This window comes from Lepus europaeus, chromosome 1 (genome assembly GCF_033115175.1).
Source record: "Lepus europaeus isolate LE1 chromosome 1, mLepTim1.pri, whole genome shotgun sequence".
NCBI lineage: Eukaryota > Metazoa > Chordata > Mammalia > Lagomorpha > Leporidae > Lepus > Lepus europaeus.
Genome location: NC_084827.1, coordinates 133,753,241 through 133,773,453, shown reverse-complemented (window position 1 = coordinate 133,773,453; position 20,213 = coordinate 133,753,241). Strand labels below are relative to the sequence as shown.

The following is a 20,213-nucleotide window of genomic DNA, read 5'->3' as shown; positions in this document are numbered from 1 at the left end:
AAATAAATAATAAAATCTTTAAAAATATGTTAATATTCTATTCAGAACTAATGAAATACTTTCTCGAATAGTGTGATTGTGCTTTTTTGTTACTAGTGCAGTAGTAAGCAGCACTCAGGTGTTCTGGGAAGAGTTGGTCTTCTGTGGTGCTCATGTGTTTTGAAATGAGAGGGAATTGGACAGAGGATAGGAGCATAACACAGCAGAGTACCCATTGGAAGCTTCTTAGCTTAAAATAAATATTTTGGATATCAAGGATTCTTATGTATTTTTGTCCAATAAATTCATCTGAAATTGTGTGGCTTAGGGCCTTCCTCTAATCTATCCCCTAAAACAAATTCCTGTGGAATGTGGAGATATTTTTCTTTTTTATAAGTTATTAATTTGTTAATTTTTTTTTTACAATATTTGTAGACCAAGTTTTTCCTCTTATATCTCTAGGGAGTTGGTGTCTCGGTTCATGGGCTTTTCCGAGTGGCTACTGAGAAGACTGTTTTTGCAATGCCAGAAACAGCAATAGGTAAAAACAAAATACCAGAAAATTATCATAATTATGCTTAAAATTATCTTGTGATTCATTTCAGATTATACCATTGTTGGAGGAATTATTGAAATGTTATGTGACATACAACAATGAAAGAACTGTAAAAAAGAAATTAAACAGGATATTGTTATTAGCTTATTAATTGTATCAGACTAACATTGTTAATTTTAGACAAAAGATTAAGGGGAAATATTCTTGCATTTAGATTTATGATGGATTTTAATTTTGGCATATGATATGAGGCATAGATCAAAGGCATAGTATACTACTTTGCATATGGAAATATAGCCATTTCAGCAGCAGTTGTTGAAAAGGCTAATGTTGGCATAGCAGGTAAAGCTGCCACCTGCAGTACTGGCATCCCATATGGTCACCTGGGTACTGGTTTGAGTCCTGGCTGCTCCACTTCCAATCCAGCTCTCTGCTATGGCCTAGGAAAGCAGTAAATGGCCCAAGTCCTTGGGCCCCTGCACCCGTGTAGGAGACCCAGAGGAAGCTCCAGGCTCCTGGTTTCAGATTGGTGCAGCTCCAGCTATTGCAGCCATCTAGGTAGCAAACCATTAGATGAAAGACTTTCTCTCTCTCTACATCTGCCTCTCTGTAACTCTGCCTGTCAAATAAATCTTTAAAAGGGGGGGGGGCAGTGCAGCGGCTTACTAAGCTGATCCTCTGCCTGTGGCACCGGCACCCCAGGTTCTAGTCCCGGTTGGGCTGCTGGATTCTGTCCTGGTTGCTCCTCTTCCAGTCCAGCTCTCTGCTGTGGCCCGGGAAGGCAGTGGAGGATGGCCTAGGTCCTTGGGCCCTGCACCCTCATGGGAGACCAGGAGGAAGCATCTGGCTCCTGGCTTTGGATTGGCACAGCGCGCCAGCCGCAGAACACCAGCAGTAGCAGCCATTGGAGGGTGAACCAATGGAGGGAAGACCTTTCTCTCATTTTCTGGAAAAGTTTGAGTGGAGTCATTTTTTCTATGAATGTTTAGTAGAATTCCTCAGTGAAGCTGTCTTAGTTCAGAGTTTCTTTACGGGAAAGCTTTAAATAAATTTGAACACTTTAAGACTCAGATATTCAAGTTTTCTATTTCTTCTTGTACAACTTTGGTAGTTTTGGTCTTATGAGGAACTTGCCCAGTGTATTAGCATAAATTTATTCATAACAGTCTCTTATCTTTAACATCTGTTGAATGTATAGTGATGACTGGCTTTCTTGTTCTTGATAGTGTTCATTTATGTCTTCTCTTTTTCCTAATCAATCTAATTAGAAGTTTATTGATTTCATTTATCTTAAAAAAACCAAATTTTTGTTTTCATTTACTTTCTATTTTGTTGATTTCTGAGAAGATGTCCTTTAAGCTGAGATTTGATTAGGAAGGAGCCAGCTACATTAAGATCTGCAAGCATAATCTTAAGGCATTGAGAAAGGTTTTAATTCAAAGACGTTGAAGGAACAATGATCTTTGCCTGTTTAGAGGACTAAATGGAGGCAATTATGTCTAAATCAAGGGCAAGAGTGATATAATATGCTCTTGAAAAGGTACACAGGGAACTCTGGTAAAATGTATAGAGTTAAACCGAAGTATAATGGGAAACTGTGGGAGAGTTTAAAGCAGGGAGCCACGTGATGTGGTTTACATTTTAATCATTTTAATACCATCGTTCTGGTTGCTTTGAGGATAGTAGATTGTAGGGGTGCCAGAAGTAGAATTGGTCTAAAGCTGCACTGTCTAAAACTGTAGCCACTAGCCACGTGTGGCCATTTAACTTACTTAAATCTAAGTAAAATAAATTCTGTTCCTCAGCAGCATCTGTCACATTTCAAGTGCTTACTACCTGCATATGGCTAGTGGCTGTCTTATTGGATGCACAAATTAAAGAGCATTTTCATCATTACAGAAAGTTTTGTTGAGCAGCACAGGTCTACAGAGAGGAGATTTTGGCTTGGGGTAGTGTGAATATTGGATTTCTTGGCTTGGTAATAAAACAATCAGGAATAACTCTTGTAGCTTGTGCTACCAGGTGGATGAGGCTGATTAATGTAGGAATAATGTAGTTAGAGGAATGTGAGTCGAGACTTGTGTTTTTGGCATGTGCTGTGTGAGATGCTTATTATCTGCAAGTTATGTCTCGAATATAAATCTATAAGTATGGTATTCAAGGGAAAACTCATAACTGGGCTTGGGAGTGTCTCAGTGTGCTGAGACGGGGTTTTAACAGCAGAAATCTGTTAAGTTTCTGGAGGCTCAAAGTTCAGGATGAAGGTGTCTGCAAGTTTGGTTTCTCCTGAGGCCTCTCTCTCTGGCTTGTAGACAGCTGGCTTCTTGCTGTATTATGGCCTTTTGTCTGTGTGCACACATCCATTGTGATATCCCTTCCTCTTCCTATAAAGATGCAAGTTCCGTTAGATTATCAACTAATTTAACCCTACTTACCTTTTTTAAAGACCCTGTCTTCAAATACAGTCACATTGGTGGTTAGTGTTGTGAGGGATATGACTGCCAGCTGTGCTTGTTCCATGTTCTTGTCTTCATGTGAGAAAACAATTCAAGGAGGGGATGCAGATAGTGGTGAGCAGGAAAGCACAATTTATTTAAAGGGATAGCATGTACTCAGGAGTGCAGACAACCTCACAAGTTTGCCTCCACCAAAATTTGGGCCATCCTTTTATTGAGTAAGGGGGTGGTGCCCTAATTGAATACTCAAACGAGGTATATTTTGAGGCAGGACTGCAACACACATGGTGATCTCCAGGAAAGTATCATATCTGATGTGTGTTAGGTATTAAGACTCAAGTGCGTGATGGATGGGGAATGGGTGTGTTGAGCCTGCAGCCAAGTTGGATCAGTATGGAAGAGGGTAGGGTTTGGATGGTGCGTGGGGGGCTGTGGCACAGATGCTGCAGGCAGTCTCAGTTCCTCATCACCCATTAGCTATCTGCTTACATCACCAGGACTTCAGCATGTAAATTTTGGATGGACATAATACAGTCCATTTCAGAGAGTAATGATCATATAGATGTCATTTAAAGCTTTGGGAGCTAAGGAAATTGTGTATTTAGCAAAGAAGAGGTGACCTGTATCAAGCTTAGGCACAACAACATTTAGAGGTCAACCAAAAGAAGTGGAATCAGCAAGGGAGACTGCAAAGAGGCAAGAGGGATGAAGAGAATGTGGTATCTTCAAAGTCAGGGATGTGTTTCAGCATGGAGAGTGTTTTCCCTTGGGAAGAATGCTGCTGAGGCTCTAGAGCCAGAAAGAGGAGGTCAGGCAACTGAAAGACCACAGTAGCTGGAGTGAAGTGAGTGGGTGGTTAAGAGATGGGATTGAAAAAGTGATCAGAGACCTTTGAGGACTCTGATCAAGGTGTTTACTTTCATCTAGAGAAATGGGCTTTTAAGCAGTGGAACACAAAACTCTGATTGGGATTTATTTTTTAAGAAGATTATTGTAGCCCCGTCTTTGGAGAACCCTGTGGAGGAGCAGGAATCAGTGGCATGCAGTTACTAATGGGGGATAAGAGGTGAACAAGACAAGGTGTCCAGATTGGAAGGTGATAGGAGTGGGGGAGGTCATCTGTTCAACTTCAGTTTTGTCTGGTTTGAGGAACTAAGAGAGATTTCTGTTTATAGTAACATGGTTTATTCTTTATAGGAACTTTTTGTCAAGTAGAATCGGGAAGAATTTGAGTGCTCGTGTTTTTACCTCAACTTCATTAAATGAAGCAACCTTAAATGAGATACATGAATCATAAAACTGGAAAGTCATACATCCCTATGCTTTCAGCCCAGATTGAATTGGGGAGTAATTTATAGAAAAAGAGAGGGGGAAAAAGTTGTAATTAAGGAACTCTTAAACACCAAAACAGTATTATAGTGGCAAATGTTTTCTTTAAAAAAAAAATTTTTTTTTTAATTTATTTGAGAGGCAGGGTTACAGAGAGAAGGAGAGACAGAGAGAAAGGTCTTCCATCCGCTGGTTCACTCCCCAAACAGCTGCGACAGCCAGAGCTGAGCCGATCCAAAGCCAGGAGCAAGGAGACTCCTCTGGGTCTCTCACGTGGGGGCAGGAGTCCAAGCACTTGGGCCATCTTGTATTGCTTTCCCAGGCCATCAGCAGGGAGCTGGATCAGAAGTGGAGCAGCAGGGACATGAACCTGTGCCCATATGGGATGCTGGTGCTGCAAGCAGGGGCTTCACCTACTACACCACAGCATCAGCCCATGGCAATTATTTTTCTATAAACTACTTTCAGTTGTTGCTAGTAGAGAGAGAATTTTAAAAATACTGATAGTAGCCGGCACCGTGGCTCACTAGGCTAATCCTCCGCCTTGCGGCGCTGGCACACCGGGTTCTATTCCCGGTCGGGGCACCGGTCCTATCCCGGTTGCCCCTCTTCCAGGCCAGCTCTCTGCTGTGGCCAGGGAGTGCAGTGGAGGATGGCCCAGGTCCTTGGGCCGTGCACTCCATGGGAGACCAGGAGAAGCACCTGGCTCCTGCCATCGGATCAGCGCGGTGCGCTGGCCGCAGCGCGCCTACCACGGCGGCCATTGGAGAGTGAACCAACGGCCGAAGGAAGACCTTTCTCTCTGTCTCTCTCTCACTGTCCACTCTGCCTGTCAAAAATAAAAAAAATAAATAAAAATACTGATGGTTAAGAAAAGAGTAAATGCAAGTGATTTTGTTAGGTATTAACTTGTTCATTTTAGGACTAAGGGTTATGCATCAATCTTTAAATATCTAGAGTATTAGATAATTGACTAAGCTTGGGAAATGATTTAAAAGTGAATCATGAATTTTCTCAGTGTGACAGTCCTGAGATTATGTGTGCTTTTTCCTATGCTTATTTGTAAAGACAATAGTTTTTCAGTTTTACCAATTTTAGAGATTGTTAAAAAATAAATTAGTGCTCAGAAAATTTAGATAGCCTTATTGAATACTTCTTATATGCCAAACGTTGTGTCATCAAATATTTTACTGAATTGTATAGAAATAAGTTAATATTTTAATCATCCAGATTGGCACAATTTATGCACATCTTTTGTGATATTGATTGCAGTGCATAGTACTTGATTATAACATTTGTAGTATAGATTCAAACTCCAAAGAGAAATTCCTGTATTATCTAAAGTAAAGAAGCTATATTTATCTTCCATTTGAGCATTGTTATCTCTTATTTATTACATTTAATTATAGGACTATTCCCTGATGTGGGTGGAGGTTATTTCTTGCCAAGACTTCAAGGAAAACTTGGATACTTCCTTGCTTTAACAGGATTCAGACTAAAAGGAAGAGACGTTTACAGAGCAGGAATTGCTACACATTTTGTAGATTCTGCAAAGGTAATTATTTGATGTTTGTACTTTGTGTTGTTGGAACAAAAACACAAAATATGATATGGGTTAAGTGAGGGGTTAGATGGAGAGATAAGTGGGGATATATTAGAGTTTGTGTTGACTGCAATAGCCACTATGCATGTGGCAATTTTACTTAAAGTTAATTAAAAATAGAATGGATAACCCAGATTGTTGTTCTAATACCACACACAAGTGCTCGATAGCCAGAGGGAAACAAAGATGAATGACCCATTTCTCCTTAATTCTTCCACATTTATTTATTCTGCATAAGGCAACATTTGCTGTGGGGGTAATGTATGTGCATTCAACTTCAGTTACTTTTTTTTTTAATAGTTATTCATCTGAAGACAGAGCATCATAATTTTGAGACAAAGGTTCTAAAATGAGTATGAGTTTTTTTTAAAAAAATATTTTTATATTTCTATGGATTTCCAATCTGTTTTCCTTTTTTTTCCTCTTTAGTTGAGAACATTAGAGGAAGATTTGTTAGCCTTGAAATCTCCTTCAAAAGAAAATATTGCAAATGTCTTAGAAACCTACCATACAGAGGTAATATTGTCACTGTTCCAACATCAATATTTTAATTAATGGGGAAAGGGAAGTGATTGAAAAGTTAAATGTTGGTGAATAATATAGTTTGTGGATATAGATAAATGCACTGAGTATTTATTCACTTTAAAGCTTGGAGGGAGGATCAGTGCTTCCCATTTGTTAGGAAATGGCTTCTCTACTGTGCAGCCACACAGCTGGTGGACTTCAGTGCATGGCCTTATGATCAGCCCTTGCAAAAGGCTTTTTACAACACAGTACAACATTTCTGTAAATAAGGTTCAATGTTGAGACTATTTGTGGAACTGCTAAAATAGAACTCTGGTTTCCAGCTGCTTTTTTTTTTTTAAGATTTTATTTTATTTGAAAGGTTACAGAGGGTGAGAGGAGAGACAGAAAGAGAGAACTTCCATCTGCTGGTTCATTCACCAAATGGCCACACCAGCCATGATTGGGCTAGGCCAAAGTCAGGAAGGAGGTTCACCTGGGTTTCCCACGTGGGTGCAGGGCTCCAAGGACTTGGGCTATCTTCTGCTGCGTTCTCAGGCGTATTAGCAGGGAGCTGGACCAGAAGAGAAGCAGCTGGAACTTGAACCAGCGCCCCTATAGGATGCCAGCACTGTAAATGGCAACTTCATATACTGCACCACAGCACTGGCCCCAAAAAGAAAACACTTGTAGATACTGACATTCATGAACCCCTTAATGATACATCCAAGTATTTGTCTGATCATCTTATTCATACAGTTGACAGTGCTATAATTACAACTGATATTTTTTTTTTTTTTAATTTTTTTTGACAGAGTGGATAGTGAGAGACAGAGAAAGGTCTTCCTTTGCCATTGGTTCACCCTCCAATGGCCGCCACAGCCGGCGCACTCTGGCTGGCGCACCGTGCTGATCCGAAGCCAGGAGCCAGGGGCTTCTCCTGGTCTCCCATGCGGGTGCAGGGCCCAAGGACTTGGGCCATCCTCCACTGCCTTCCCGGGCCATAGCAGAGAGCTGGCCTGGAAGAGGGGCAACCGGGATAGAATCCGGCGCCCCGACCGGGACTAGAACCCGATATGCCGGCGCCGCAAGGCGGAGGATTAGCCTGTTAAGCCACGGTGCCGGCCTAATTACAACTGATATTAACACATAATGTGTCCTTATTTTAGTGCTTCACACAGAAAAATAAGTTATTCCCAGGCCAAAAAAAAATTAAAAAAAGGACCAGAAGAGAAGCAGATAAGGCATAGAGAAGGAGACAAAACACACACACACACACACACACAAAAGAAAACACCAACCTATGATTGTTCTTTTCTTCAGATTAGAGGATAATATTTTATCTATGAAACCACAACAGATGTTATAAAGAGAAAAATTTGAAGATTAAGAATATGTTAGCAAAAATGAAAAAAGTAAAATTGATGGTTGAGGAAAACTCTAAGAAAGAGAAAGAAAAGGATAATGGGATGGAAAACAGAGAGAATGGAAAATTAGAGGTATTATTCCAGGAGGACCAGTGTCAAATTATTAGCAATTCATATTAGCAATTCATAATGAGAAGATAAAGGGAAGGAAATACTTAGAGAAATAGCAGAGTTACCTAGGACTGAAGAACACAAGTACAGATTGTACTTCATGCAGTGACTGTGAATACAGAGCATAGAGTATTTCATGCTTTTTTTTTTTTTAAGATTTATTTGTTTATTTGAATGTCAGAGTTAGAAAGAGAGAGGGAGGGAGGGAGGGAGGGAGAGAGGCAGGCAGAGAGGGAGAGAGAGAGGTCTTCCATCTGCTCATCCATTCCCCAGGTGGCCATAATGGTCAGGTGGAAACCAGGAGAAAGGAGCTTCATCTGGGCCTCCCACATGGGTGGCAGGGGCCCAAATACTTGGGCCATCTTTTTCTGCTTTTTCCAGGCCATTAGCAGAGAGCTGAATCAGAAATGCAGCAGCCAAGACACAAACCAGTGCCCTTACGGGATGCTTGCATTGCAGGCTGCGACTTTACTTGCTATGCCACAAAGCTGGCCCCTCATCTGTTTTGTTGTGTTTTTGTTTTTAAAGATTTATTTTATTTATTTGGAAGTCAGAGTTACACCAGAGGGGAGAGATTGACCTTTCATCTACTGGTTCACTCTCCAAATGGCCACAATAGCCAGGGCTGGGCCAGCCCAAAGCCAGGAGTCTGGAACTCCATCCAAGTGCCCCACATGGGTGGTGAGGACCCAAGCACTTGGGACATCTGCTGCTGCTTTCCCAGGCACATTAGCAGTGAGGTTAATTGGAAGTGGGGCAGCCGGGACTTGAACTGGTACCTGGATATATGAGATGCCAGCATCCTAGGCAGCAGCTTAACTTGTTTTGTCACAAGGCCAGTCGCCCCTCATCTGTATTTTGGGACCACCTGATAGTCTTTCATGTTGTCAAGCTGAGAAAATTTGGGGTAGATTATGGTATGTAGGAGTTGAAGGGCTTTACTAAAGAGTTATGTTAAATGTGTAATTAGTAATCTAGGCAAATCGCCTTGGATTATTCTGTTATTCAATATTTTTCTGTGCTCTCCATGAAAATGTTGACTCCATTTTGAACAAATTGATTTGAAACCAAGGCAGATTAGTTAGTTAAAAAAAATGAGAATACAACTCTGAGTCTAGAGTGATCTGTTTAATGGTAACAATGTGAAATATCCTAAAGAAAAGTGAAAATCTTGTACTTGTAGTCCGAAGTACTAAGTTAATAGTACTGGATGAGACAAATGTAGCCAACAGAGCACAGATTTAAAAAAACAAAAAACAAAAAAGCAGTTTTAATTGATTGGAATTCAGTATAAATCAGCCACATAACAGACCTACCTTTACAGTAATCCAGAGTTAATCCTGTTAGTAAAAGTATTATAGGGGCTGGTGCTATGGCATAGTGGGTAAAGCTGCAGCCTGCAGTGCCGGCAATGCATATGGGCACTGGTTCGGGTCCCAGCTGCTCTACTTCCAATCCAGTTCTCTGCTGTGGCCTGGAAAAGCAGTAGAAGGTGGCTCAAGTCCTTGGGCCCCTCTACCCACGTGGGAGACCCCGGAGGAAGCTCCTGGCTTCGGACCAGCTCAGCTCTGGCTGTTATGGCCATATGGGGAGTTAACCAGTGGATGGAAGACCTCTCTCTCTCTCTTTCTCTGCTTCTGCATTCAAATAAATAAATAAATCTTTAAAAAAAGTATTATATACAAAATAAACAGGCACATGTGAAGCCCTGTTGTATTTTCCTATGATCCAGCCACACTTGCTGCTGAACTATGTGTTCCAGACTTTAGGAATGACTTTAGAGTTTGGTGCTGTGGCACAGGGGGTTAAACTGCTCTTGCCACACTGGCATCCTGTATTGGAGCACCACTTTGAGTCCTGGTTCTTCTGCTTCTGATCCCCTGCTAATGTGCTTGGAAAGCAATACTTGGGCCCTTGCCATTCACGTGGGAGACCTGCATGGAGTTCAAGGCTTCAGCCTGACCAGCCCTAGCTGTTTGTGGCTGTTTGGGGAGTGAACGAGCAGATAGAAAATCTTTTTCCCTTTGTCTCTCTGTCACTCTGCTTACAAACAAACAAAATAACCCTGATAAACTAAAACTTGTCCATGTGAAGGACGTGGATTGAGGGGACACAAAACTGTGCCGTGTGAAATAATTTAAGTGAAAGAGAGATGGACTGTAAGACTTTGTGAAAGAGAGCAGATTTTTGTCCACAACTGAAGCAATAAAAATCAGGCATTTGTGAGCTCCTTCTTGAGGTGCTGTTTTCTGTCTCTTGAGGTCAGAGCTGCAAGGGTTCCAGGGATATAGTTGAGAATTTTTAGATGGAAATTTGGGCAGAATCAAATCTTAGAGCCCTTAAAATCCCTAGATTTGTAGATACATTTTAGTAATAATGTATCATATGTAATGAAATAAAAGTAAAAGGACATTTTTACCTTTGACATGTCTAAGAGCAAGTCTAGAGTACTACATACTGAATTTGAGCATATGGTTATATTTATGAGACTGTGAGATGTAATTTGGCCAAAAATGATAATCTGTCATGAAGTATGTAATTAAATATGATGAAATTTTTTAAGAGTTTAAAAAAGATCTCAGGTACTTCAAATTGAATAAAAGACTTTTCTTTTTAAACAGTCAAAGACTGATCAAGACAAGCCTTTTATACTTGAGGAACACATGGACAAAATAAACAGGTATTAAAAAGAGATCTCAGTTATATCCATTACTTTGAAAAGACTTTATGAAATTGAATTTGCTAACATTATAATTACATTGTGTTTGAAATGTATCAAATCCTGAGATCAGATAGCATAGTGTTTCTATTTTCACTTACCTTAAAGTAGCTGCTTCCCCACTCTTTCAAAAAGAAATCAATTCAATGTATTTAAGTAATCTACCATGTTAATTCATTTTAGTGCAAAACATCTTTGTCTTGTTTTCTTTGTTTTTGGTGAGGAAGAAGGGTTAGAACATAGTAATTGAATTAACTTACTTTTTTTTTATATCTTTGTAAGGTCATTGTGTCTGAAATTGTTATCAAGCCAATCAGCAAAATGTTTTGGGAAATGAGAAACTAACAGCCTTCTTAAAGAAATAAGAGGAGAAAGACTATTGGAAAATAATCATCTCTACATATTAGAAGCATCCATTTTTTCACAGTTGAGACATTTGTATATAAGTACATCAGATGAAACAAAGCAGAAATGGAAAATTTGGGTTTTATTTTGCATTAGTGAAGGTAGTCTACAAACAGTCAGGATAGTAATATTCAAGTTCATCATCCTGTAAAACAGGTTGGCAAGGTCTTTGTTTTGAAATGGGAAGGAGGGAATTCTATGTTCAAATATGTTTGTGTCTTAGAGGCAGTTATTTGCATGTTGGTGACATCATGTGTTTCCTTTGTTATAGGTGGTTTTCAGCCAGTACTGTGGAACAGATTACTGAGAATCTGCGGCAAGATGGCTCACCTTTTGCCTTAGAGCAGTTGAAGGTAATATACTGAACCTGAGTGTGGTGTAATATTACGACAGAGAAACCTCTCTGAGGGGTATCAGTGCTTCCTGGTAGTGACATAGCCCACCGTACGTTAGAAAGGAGTTCCACTAAACCTTGACCTAAACGCAAGTTTCCTGTCTATGTGCTGGATGTCAAGGGCAAAATCAAATTGGTTGTATTACTCAGCTTTTCATTACTATGACTATAAAATATCTGAGAGTAGCTACTAGGAAGGAAGATTTATTTTGGCTCACAGTTTTGGGGATTCACAAGTCTGAGATTTGACAACCCTATGGATCTTGTGTGATGAGCCTGGAGGCTGGATGTGGAAGAGCATGTGGGGAGGAACGGTCACATAGCAGCAAGCCAAGAAGCAGAGACAGGGATTGTGCTTGTTCCCCAAGTGCATTTATCTCTTGTAAAAAAACCTCTGTGAGGCTGTACATCAGCATCCCAGTCTAATCACCTCCCAAAGGTTCCACCCTCAGACACCACAATTGGATCAAGCCTCCACCCTATCAGCACCATCAGTTGATGACTTTGGGACTTTACATCTGCATGAGTTGGGTGAGCCAAATCCTGTTCACCCCATAGCACTGGTTTTATGTCCTTTGCTAGAGAAGGCCTTTAGGAAGCACACTCATTCAATGTAGTCTTCTTTGTCCTGTGAGGAAAGGTTTTAGGAATGTTTTTGTTAGAAGTGTTGGATCCCTGGAGAATAGTCACTTTACGATATAGTGCAATTGTGACAACAACTTATAAATTCCATTTAATATGCAGTAGATCAGTTTATGGTCTTTCTAAGCAAGAGTTTTAATGAAAAAGTGATTTTTAAAAAAAAAAATCCTGCCTCCAAATATAGTCACAGTCTTTTTTTTTGAAAAATATAATCTTTTTTTAAAAAAGATTTTATTTATTTGAGAGGTAGAGTTACAGACAGAGGGAGAGATCAAAACAAAGGTCTTCCATCTACTGGTTCACTCCCCAAAGGCTGGAGCTGTGCAAATCCAAAGCCAGGAGCCAGGAGCTTCTTCTGGGTCTACCACATGAGTGCAGAGGCCCAAGGACTTGGGCCGTCTTCCACTGCTTTCCCAGTCCATAGCAGAGAGCCAGATTGGAAGAGGAGCAGCCAGGACTTGAACCAGTGCCTGTATGGGATGCTGGCACTGCAAGCAGAAGCTTAGCATACTAAGCCGCAGTATCAACCCCAAAGTGATCCTTTTTAAACTAGCAAGAGACTCCCTCCACTGCCACAACTGAGTCTTATTTCTCAGTTTTAGGTACACTTTGATCTTCCTACAGTGTAATTCTGATAATAGCATAAAAGCATTTTTTATAAATATGTACACACAGGGTACTGACATTCTTGGCCCTATTATATGATTATGATTTTCCGACTTCTAGACAAAGCAATGAAAAAGTATGTTTCCTTATTCTTAAAAGGTGCTTTAGCTTGTCTTTATCTGATAGATTTCCCCCCTCTTTTAGGTATGATGACAGCATTTCAATTGTCAGGAAACATGTTGATTAAAAATTTTAACAAAGTGTTGCCTGAGAACCTGAATATATTTCCCCATTATTGATTTTTTAAAGGTTTATGTGTTTATTTGAAAGGCATAGTTACGTAGAGAGGGAGACAGAGATCTTCTATCTTCTACTGGTTCATTCCCCAAATGGCCACAGTGGCCAGGTCTGAGCCAGGCAAATGTCAGGAGCTTGGAACTCCATCTGGATCTCCCACATGGGTGTCAGGCCAAGTAGTTGGGCATCCTCCATTGCTTTCCCAGGCTCATTAGCAGGCAGTTGAACTGTAAGTGGAGCAGCCAGTACTCCAAGTGGCACCCATATGAGATTCTAGCATTGCAGGCAGTGGCTTAAACTATTGTGCCACAATGCCAGCCCCAATTGTTACTATATTCTACAGGGGGAATCCCAAGTTAATTTGCCTCTTTAGGATCTTATTCACTATTGGAATTTTAGTAATTTTCAAGGATAGGCACAAATTAGGGTACACAGATCAGCTTTACAATAGTATTTCCTTAACTCGCAAAAGTAGGTTGTTTTTGACAACTTTCAAGAATGATTGCATAAATATAGATAATTATTTTCTATTTCAAAGTGTCCTATTTTAAGTTGGTTGTCTTGTTTCTAGTGCAATATAGAATCTAGTGTTTTCTATGGGGTTTTCCCATCAGTAAGGCCTAATTAAGTATGCACGTAGTGACTCCATTTGAAAATAGCACATTACCTCATATACTATATGATGTTACTTTAAAGCATTACAGAAAAAAAAGCAGTACAGATGTGCAACTGATGGATTATTTTAAAACCACAGGCCTGCCCCTAAACTGAGGGGATAGGAACTAGATGGCTTTGAGTTTTCTTTCTGTTCTCCAGGCCACGTGATTATTCCATATTCAGAAAAGGATACTTGACAAACTACCTGTCACAGCTAGGTCACCATAAGCACTCATTGGAAGGACAGAGTCATTTTTATCCAGTTGATCTACAGCCATGGTGCTGCTCCAAAATAGCAGTATCTGCTGTGAACAGCATGATACGGGAATCTAAAAATTCCCACTGCATCGGCCCGCGCCATGGCTCAATAGGCTAATCCTCTGCCTTGCGGCGCTGGCATACTGGGTTCTAGTCCTGGTCGGGGCGCCGGATTCTGTCCCGGTTGCCCCTCTTCCAGGCTAACTCTGCTATGGCCCAGGAGTGCAGTGGAGGATGGCCCAAGTGCTTGGGCCCTGTACCCCATGGGAGACCAGGATAAGCACCTGGCTCCTGCCTTCGGATCATCGCGGTGCGCTGGCTGCGGCGGCCATTGGAGGGTGAACCAACAGCAAAGGAAGACCTTTCTCTCTGTCTCTCTCACTGTCCACTCTGCCTGTCAAAAAAAAAAAAAAAAAAAATCCCACTGCATCTTCCTTGACACAGCTTAATTGCGGGATTCCTTTTAATTATGTCAACTAGAAACATACCAGAAAACGACCCTGAAAGACCAAATGTTTATTAATGATTTGTCGGAAGCTTTGCTGATCAAATGATTGAGCACAGTTTAAAGACTGTTGTAACACTTGAGCTTGGAAGCCTCTGGGATTGCTCCCAACCTGCGTGGTGGGCTCCTCAGAGTCCCGTCGGCCTTGTGCAGGCCCCAGCAATCTCATCTGTGTTGTGCTCTAAGTTGCAATTATCTGCTCTCTGTAGTGGCAGCTCCTTTCTGTCCAAGGTTGTTTGTCAGGAAGGACACAGTCTTTTCAATGTATTTGCTGATTGTTAAAGCATAGAATTTAAAAAAATTCTTTCTTTAGATTTTTACAGTTTTTACTATAGGATAGCATATGAAGTTTTAAAAATAACAAACATGAGGAAGGTGTAACTTGTTTATAGTGGTTGAAATTTTTACAGTACAGCATTCACATGCTTTCTTTGATTTTTTCCTCCAAAGTCCTAATGCACCTCTCTAAAGTCCCAGTATACCTTTTTTAATGCTTTAGGTTGGAATTACTCAAGCCTTCTTCTTTTTTTTTTTTTTTAAGGGAAAAAAAGATTTTTTTGAAAATCCTTGGTTTACATTTTTTTTTTTTTTAATTTCGAGGGAAAAAGGGGTGGGGGGGATTTTGAGAGAGAGCTAGCTCTCATCCTGCTGGTGTACTCAGATGCCCACCATGGCTCTGGGCTCGGCTAGACCAAAGCTAGGAGCTGGGAACTTATTCTAGGTTTCCCTATGAGTGGTAAGTCCTCAGTTGCTGCTGCTCTGCTGCCTCCCACGGTCTGCATTAGGAAGTTGGAGTCAGGAGCCAGAGTCAGGGTCAGGCATTAAACCCAGATCCTCTGATATGGGACATACCTGGCTCTTTTTTAATCTCACTTTTCCGCTGATGAGACTAGTAGGCTTGGCATAGCAAAGAAGCTTTCTCAGGGCTAATGAGAGATATATATTGTTTCTGGAATTCCAGAGATAATAACAATCAAAGAAGTATGCATAAAGCAATTGTGATTTCTTCTCCCTGCCCTCAACCCTCAGCAAGAACACTAAGCCATAGAAAGTAATCTAAATGGGTTACCATGCCTTAGAAGGGCCAAGGAGGGTATGAAGTCCATGGCCTGACAGAGAAACATAAACAGGGAGCTGCAGATCCAATTAATATTCAGCAAGGTGGCCCTAAGCAAATGGTTGGGGAAGCTAGTGTTGCTTTGACTCATGTAAGTGTTTTATTCATTATTGATATGGGATAGCCTAGTTCGTTAAAGCCTTAGAAAGAGGACATATACATTATTTTTATAATACTAGAGGACTCAAAATTCTTCAGAATTTCTTCCTAATTACCAATGTGAACTACATCTATTTGATTTTAAAATATCCATTTTGTGAATAGGTGAAATTCAAAGTTTTATATTTGAAAAAGTCAACTTATAAGAATTTGATAGACTTTTATAGAGAATTCATATGCTAAAAATGGGAAAAATAGAGAAACTGAGATTGATAGCCAGGGCATAGATTTTTTTTTTTTTTAATTCTGAGTAGTTTATTCTCAAGTCATTACAGTTTTGAACCAGTTTAACATATAAAGATGACAGACATAACATTAACCACTAGGATGCACACATTCCTGTGCTGAAAGGAGACATGTTATATACACAGAAACAAATTGCAATAAGTATTAAAGTATTAAAAGTGTTTTTTTGACATTTCAGATGTAAAATATTTACAAGATAAGTGTGAGATTTAAAATAATTAAATAATTTCCATAGACTTTTAAAAGAATTGAGATAAATATTAGGAGGCCCTGACAATCACAAGAACACTTTCCTATGCTATTGAATAAGGGTATTTCTATAAAAAGGCCCAAAATAGAGTTCACATTTTGCTACTGTGAAGTATAGCAAATTACCAATACCAAAATATGCCAAAATGAACATGCATGTGGAAGCTGTACCAAAGAAAACAGTATCAGACTTTTGAATATTACAGTGTCTATGCAAGGTTTCTTCTGTGTGTTCATGAAAAAGGAACTTTCAAAAAAGCCAATATAATGGATATATCACAGAAAAAATGGTAACTACTTAAAATCTTTTCATTCTATCATTTTCAAATGTAGCTGCAGAAGAGAAAAGAATCTAAATATAACTTTAAAATATTAGCTTATGAATAAAAAAGTTGAGTGGTGCCTTCTTATGCATATGGATTATTAAGCTGAAACCATTCACTTCTAGTATAATATATCTTAATCTCTGAACCCCCACTACTTCAGGAGGAAATTTCTCTCTCTGTGACAAGTCATCTTAGAAAATGAAAAGGAGAAACTGATATGTATGAATTCAAGACAAAACAATACAGTTAAAAGGCAAAAATATAAAAATAGCAGCATGTGAAATTTAAGATTGTTTTCTTAAAACAATGTTTGACTGAACCAAACACAGTATTTGCTCAAACTGGTCTAAAATTCAACACCTGAAACAAGAGATTTTTAGGAGAGGTGCTTAAATATATGATATCCTTATGCCTAAATATATACTCAAATTTGCATTTTAAAACATACATATATCACACAGGTAGTGAAATATCAGCTTTCCAGTATCTCTAACATAAAATGCAACCTTATTTAGCACATTAAACTACTAATGGAAATTAATTTTACCCCAGTGTTTAAAATCAATTATGCAGGACTGTTGAGCATATTAATATCAAAACATTCCTAAACAAGTTGAAAAAACACAGGCACTTGAATATAGGTTATCAGAGACAAAAAGTAGAGGCCACAACTGTTCCTGACTAAGGGCAGTTATGTCTTTATGTATAAACTTGAGGTCTTTTACTGATCCACATGTAGAAATAAGAACTATTTACAAAACTTTGTAAAAAAATCAGATCTCCCCAAAATTTCCTACCAGATAATTTTCATTGAAAAAATGCACTAGCTTGATACTGTAATTCTTATAGCTTTGTTCAGCACATTTACCGCATTCTACTAGATCCTGCTGATCATTAGCTTGTAGGAAGTATTTTCTCATTTCTGCATTCATAACAAAACAGAACCTAGCCTTTGGCCTTAGCTTAGTTGCACCGCTAACCTTTGAAATATAGGTCAGTTTGATGGCTCCAACACGTGATGATCCAGAGAGTAGGTTCTGTGGACTATCCATGTACCGAACAAAACTGTCTTCTCTGGTATCCAGTGTGAAGTACCTTCGAAGAAATTTCCCACTGTTTTCATTTTCTTCAACGTCAAGAAAACCACAGAAGCGACTCTGATAATCCACAGACGGCATCTGTGGGCTTGAACATTATATAGCACCGCCAGCCCCCGGGGCGGTCATGTGACTGTCTCCCCACTTGCCTCAGCCAGCATGGTACTCCCGGAGCCCTACCACTGCTGCCTCCTGCCCAGTCACACCCCACTCCAGTGTGGCTGCTCTCCTCATGTCAAACTTTACCATGCCCTTCGCCTAAAGCCACACACACAGCCACAGTTCCGGCTCTCACAGGCATGGAGCTGCCCAGATGTTGCCCACGAAGGCCTGCCTGCACCCAGGACATAGATTTTAAGAAAGAAGAGCAGCAAAATACTAAAAAGAAAACCTAAAAAAATAAAAAAATCACAAATCTTTCTATAAGCTTTGAGAATTACCCATGTAACATGAATTCATGGAGAATTAACTGCTATAGTAATTGTTCTCCTGCTAAAACATTTTGTGGACAAAACACATGAAGCAACTAAGTTCAGGTATGTGGTCCTTGAGAGAAGGCAAACAGAATACATTCACTTTGTTTGTGGAGAACTTTGCAGAATATTGATCTGTACATGTTTAAGGTAAAATCCCATAAAAGCAGTGAAAGAATCATAGGAAAGCATTGGTCTGAATAAGTAACAGGGCTCATTCCAGTCTGGGAAAAATTTGTTACCATCTGTCAAAAGGTTCATGCCTTAGTAGTAGGAGTAAATTAAAACCAGAGTCGAGGCTGCCCTGAATGCCCAAGATAATTCAGTGGGGGAAAAATAGTCTTCAAAAATCATCTTGAAGCAATTGGATATCCATATGCAAGGTGACAAAAGAATTGATTCTTGCAATGTATTCAATTCAAAATAGATTAGACACATGAATGTAAGAGCTAGAACTGTACCACTTTTTTTTTTTTTAATATTTTTCTTTTCAATTTTTATTTGAGAGACAGAGTCAGAACTGTCTACAGTGTCATTCCCCAAGTGCCTACAATAGCCAAGGCTGGGCTGGAGCTGAAGCAGAGAACTGGGAACTGAATCTAGGTGTACCGCAGGGGTGGCAGGAACCCAGCTACTGGAGTCAGGAGCCAGAGCCAGGAATCAAACCCAGGTGGGATGCTGGGGTCTTAACGGTTAAATTAAATGCCTGCTCTGTAGCACTTTTTAAAGAAAACACTGAAGAAAGTAATTCCATTATTAGTTTAGCCAGAGTTTTTTTAAAAATTTAAAAAGCACAAACTATAAAACCAAAAAGACCTAATAAGTTAATATAATTAGTTGCTTTTGCTTTTTCAGAGATGCTGTCAAGAAAATGAGATGAAACCACAGATTGGGATAAAATATTTCCAAAATACATATTTGATAAAAGACTTTAATTCTGTATATGTAAATGGCTATAACTTCATGAGGATACCAACACCACTATTTAAAAAGGGAAAAGTCAGACACTTTGCCAAAGAAGATACATGAATTGTGATTAAGCATAAGAAAAAAATTCAAGATCTTTAATCATTACGAAAATGCAAATTGAAACCACAGTGAGATGTCATTGTGTACCCATTAGAGTGTCTAAAATTTGAAAAGCTGACAAAACCAATACCAAGGGTTGCTAAGAACATGAAACACATAGAACTCAAAAATTACTGGCAGGAAAGTTTGATACTTTTTTTTCAACTTTTATTTAATAAATATAAATTTCCAAAGTACAACTTTTGAATTCTAGCGGCTTTTCCCCCCATAACCTCCCTCCCACCTGCAACCATCCCATCTCCTACTCCCTCTCCCATCCCATTCTTCAAGATTCATTTTCAATTATCTTTATATATAGAAGATCAACTTAGTATATACTAAGTAAAGATTTTAACAGTTTGCACCCACACAGACACACAAAGTATAGAGTACCGTTTGAGTAGTAGTTTCACCATTAATTTGCATAGTCTAACACATTAAGAACAGAGATCTTACATGGAGAGTAAGTGCACAGTGACTCCTGTTGTTGATTTAACAATTGACACTTTTATTTATGACGTCAGTAATCACCCAGGGCTCTTGTCGTGAGCTGCCAAGGCTTTGGAAGCCTCTTGAGTTCACCAATTCCAATCTTATTTAGACAAGACCATATGCAAAGTGGAAGTTCTCTCCTCCCTTCAGAGAAAGCTTTGGTACTTTCTTATGAAGTTTGACACATATCTACCATAAAACTCAGCTGCTGGAGAGTTACACAAGAAAACATAAACATGAGTGTGCACAAATACTTGTGACTTACATGTTGATAGTAGCTTCATTTATCTTTGCCAAAAATCTAGAAACAATCCAATCTCTGCTAGCTACTGAGTGAATTAGCATATTGTGAAATATTCACATAATGCAATACTGCTCATCTCCAAAAAAAGGAACAAGCTACTGATACATGCAGCAACATAGATGAATCTCATAAGCATTATGTCAGGTGAATGAAGGCAGACACGAAGGAACTCCTACTATATGGCTTTATTTCTATGACATTCTATAAAAGATAAAGCCATAGGGACAGGAAACA

General features: G+C 39.5%; 1 protein-coding gene across 2 annotated transcripts in view; it reads left to right on the top strand.

Moving 5' to 3' along the window:
• The window catches only part of HIBCH (3-hydroxyisobutyryl-CoA hydrolase), a 116,080-nt gene that overhangs the window by 63,403 nt on the left and 32,464 nt on the right, over window positions 1-20,213 (top strand). For both annotated transcript variants that reach the window (XM_062189228.1, XM_062189236.1), the window contains 5 exons: window positions 442-520; window positions 5,730-5,875; window positions 6,353-6,439; window positions 10,587-10,645; window positions 11,361-11,442. In XM_062189228.1, coding sequence (XP_062045212.1) covers window positions 442-520; window positions 5,730-5,875; window positions 6,353-6,439; window positions 10,587-10,645; window positions 11,361-11,442 — 453 coding nt within the window. The remainder of the gene's footprint in view (window positions 1-441; window positions 521-5,729; window positions 5,876-6,352; window positions 6,440-10,586; window positions 10,646-11,360; window positions 11,443-20,213) is intronic.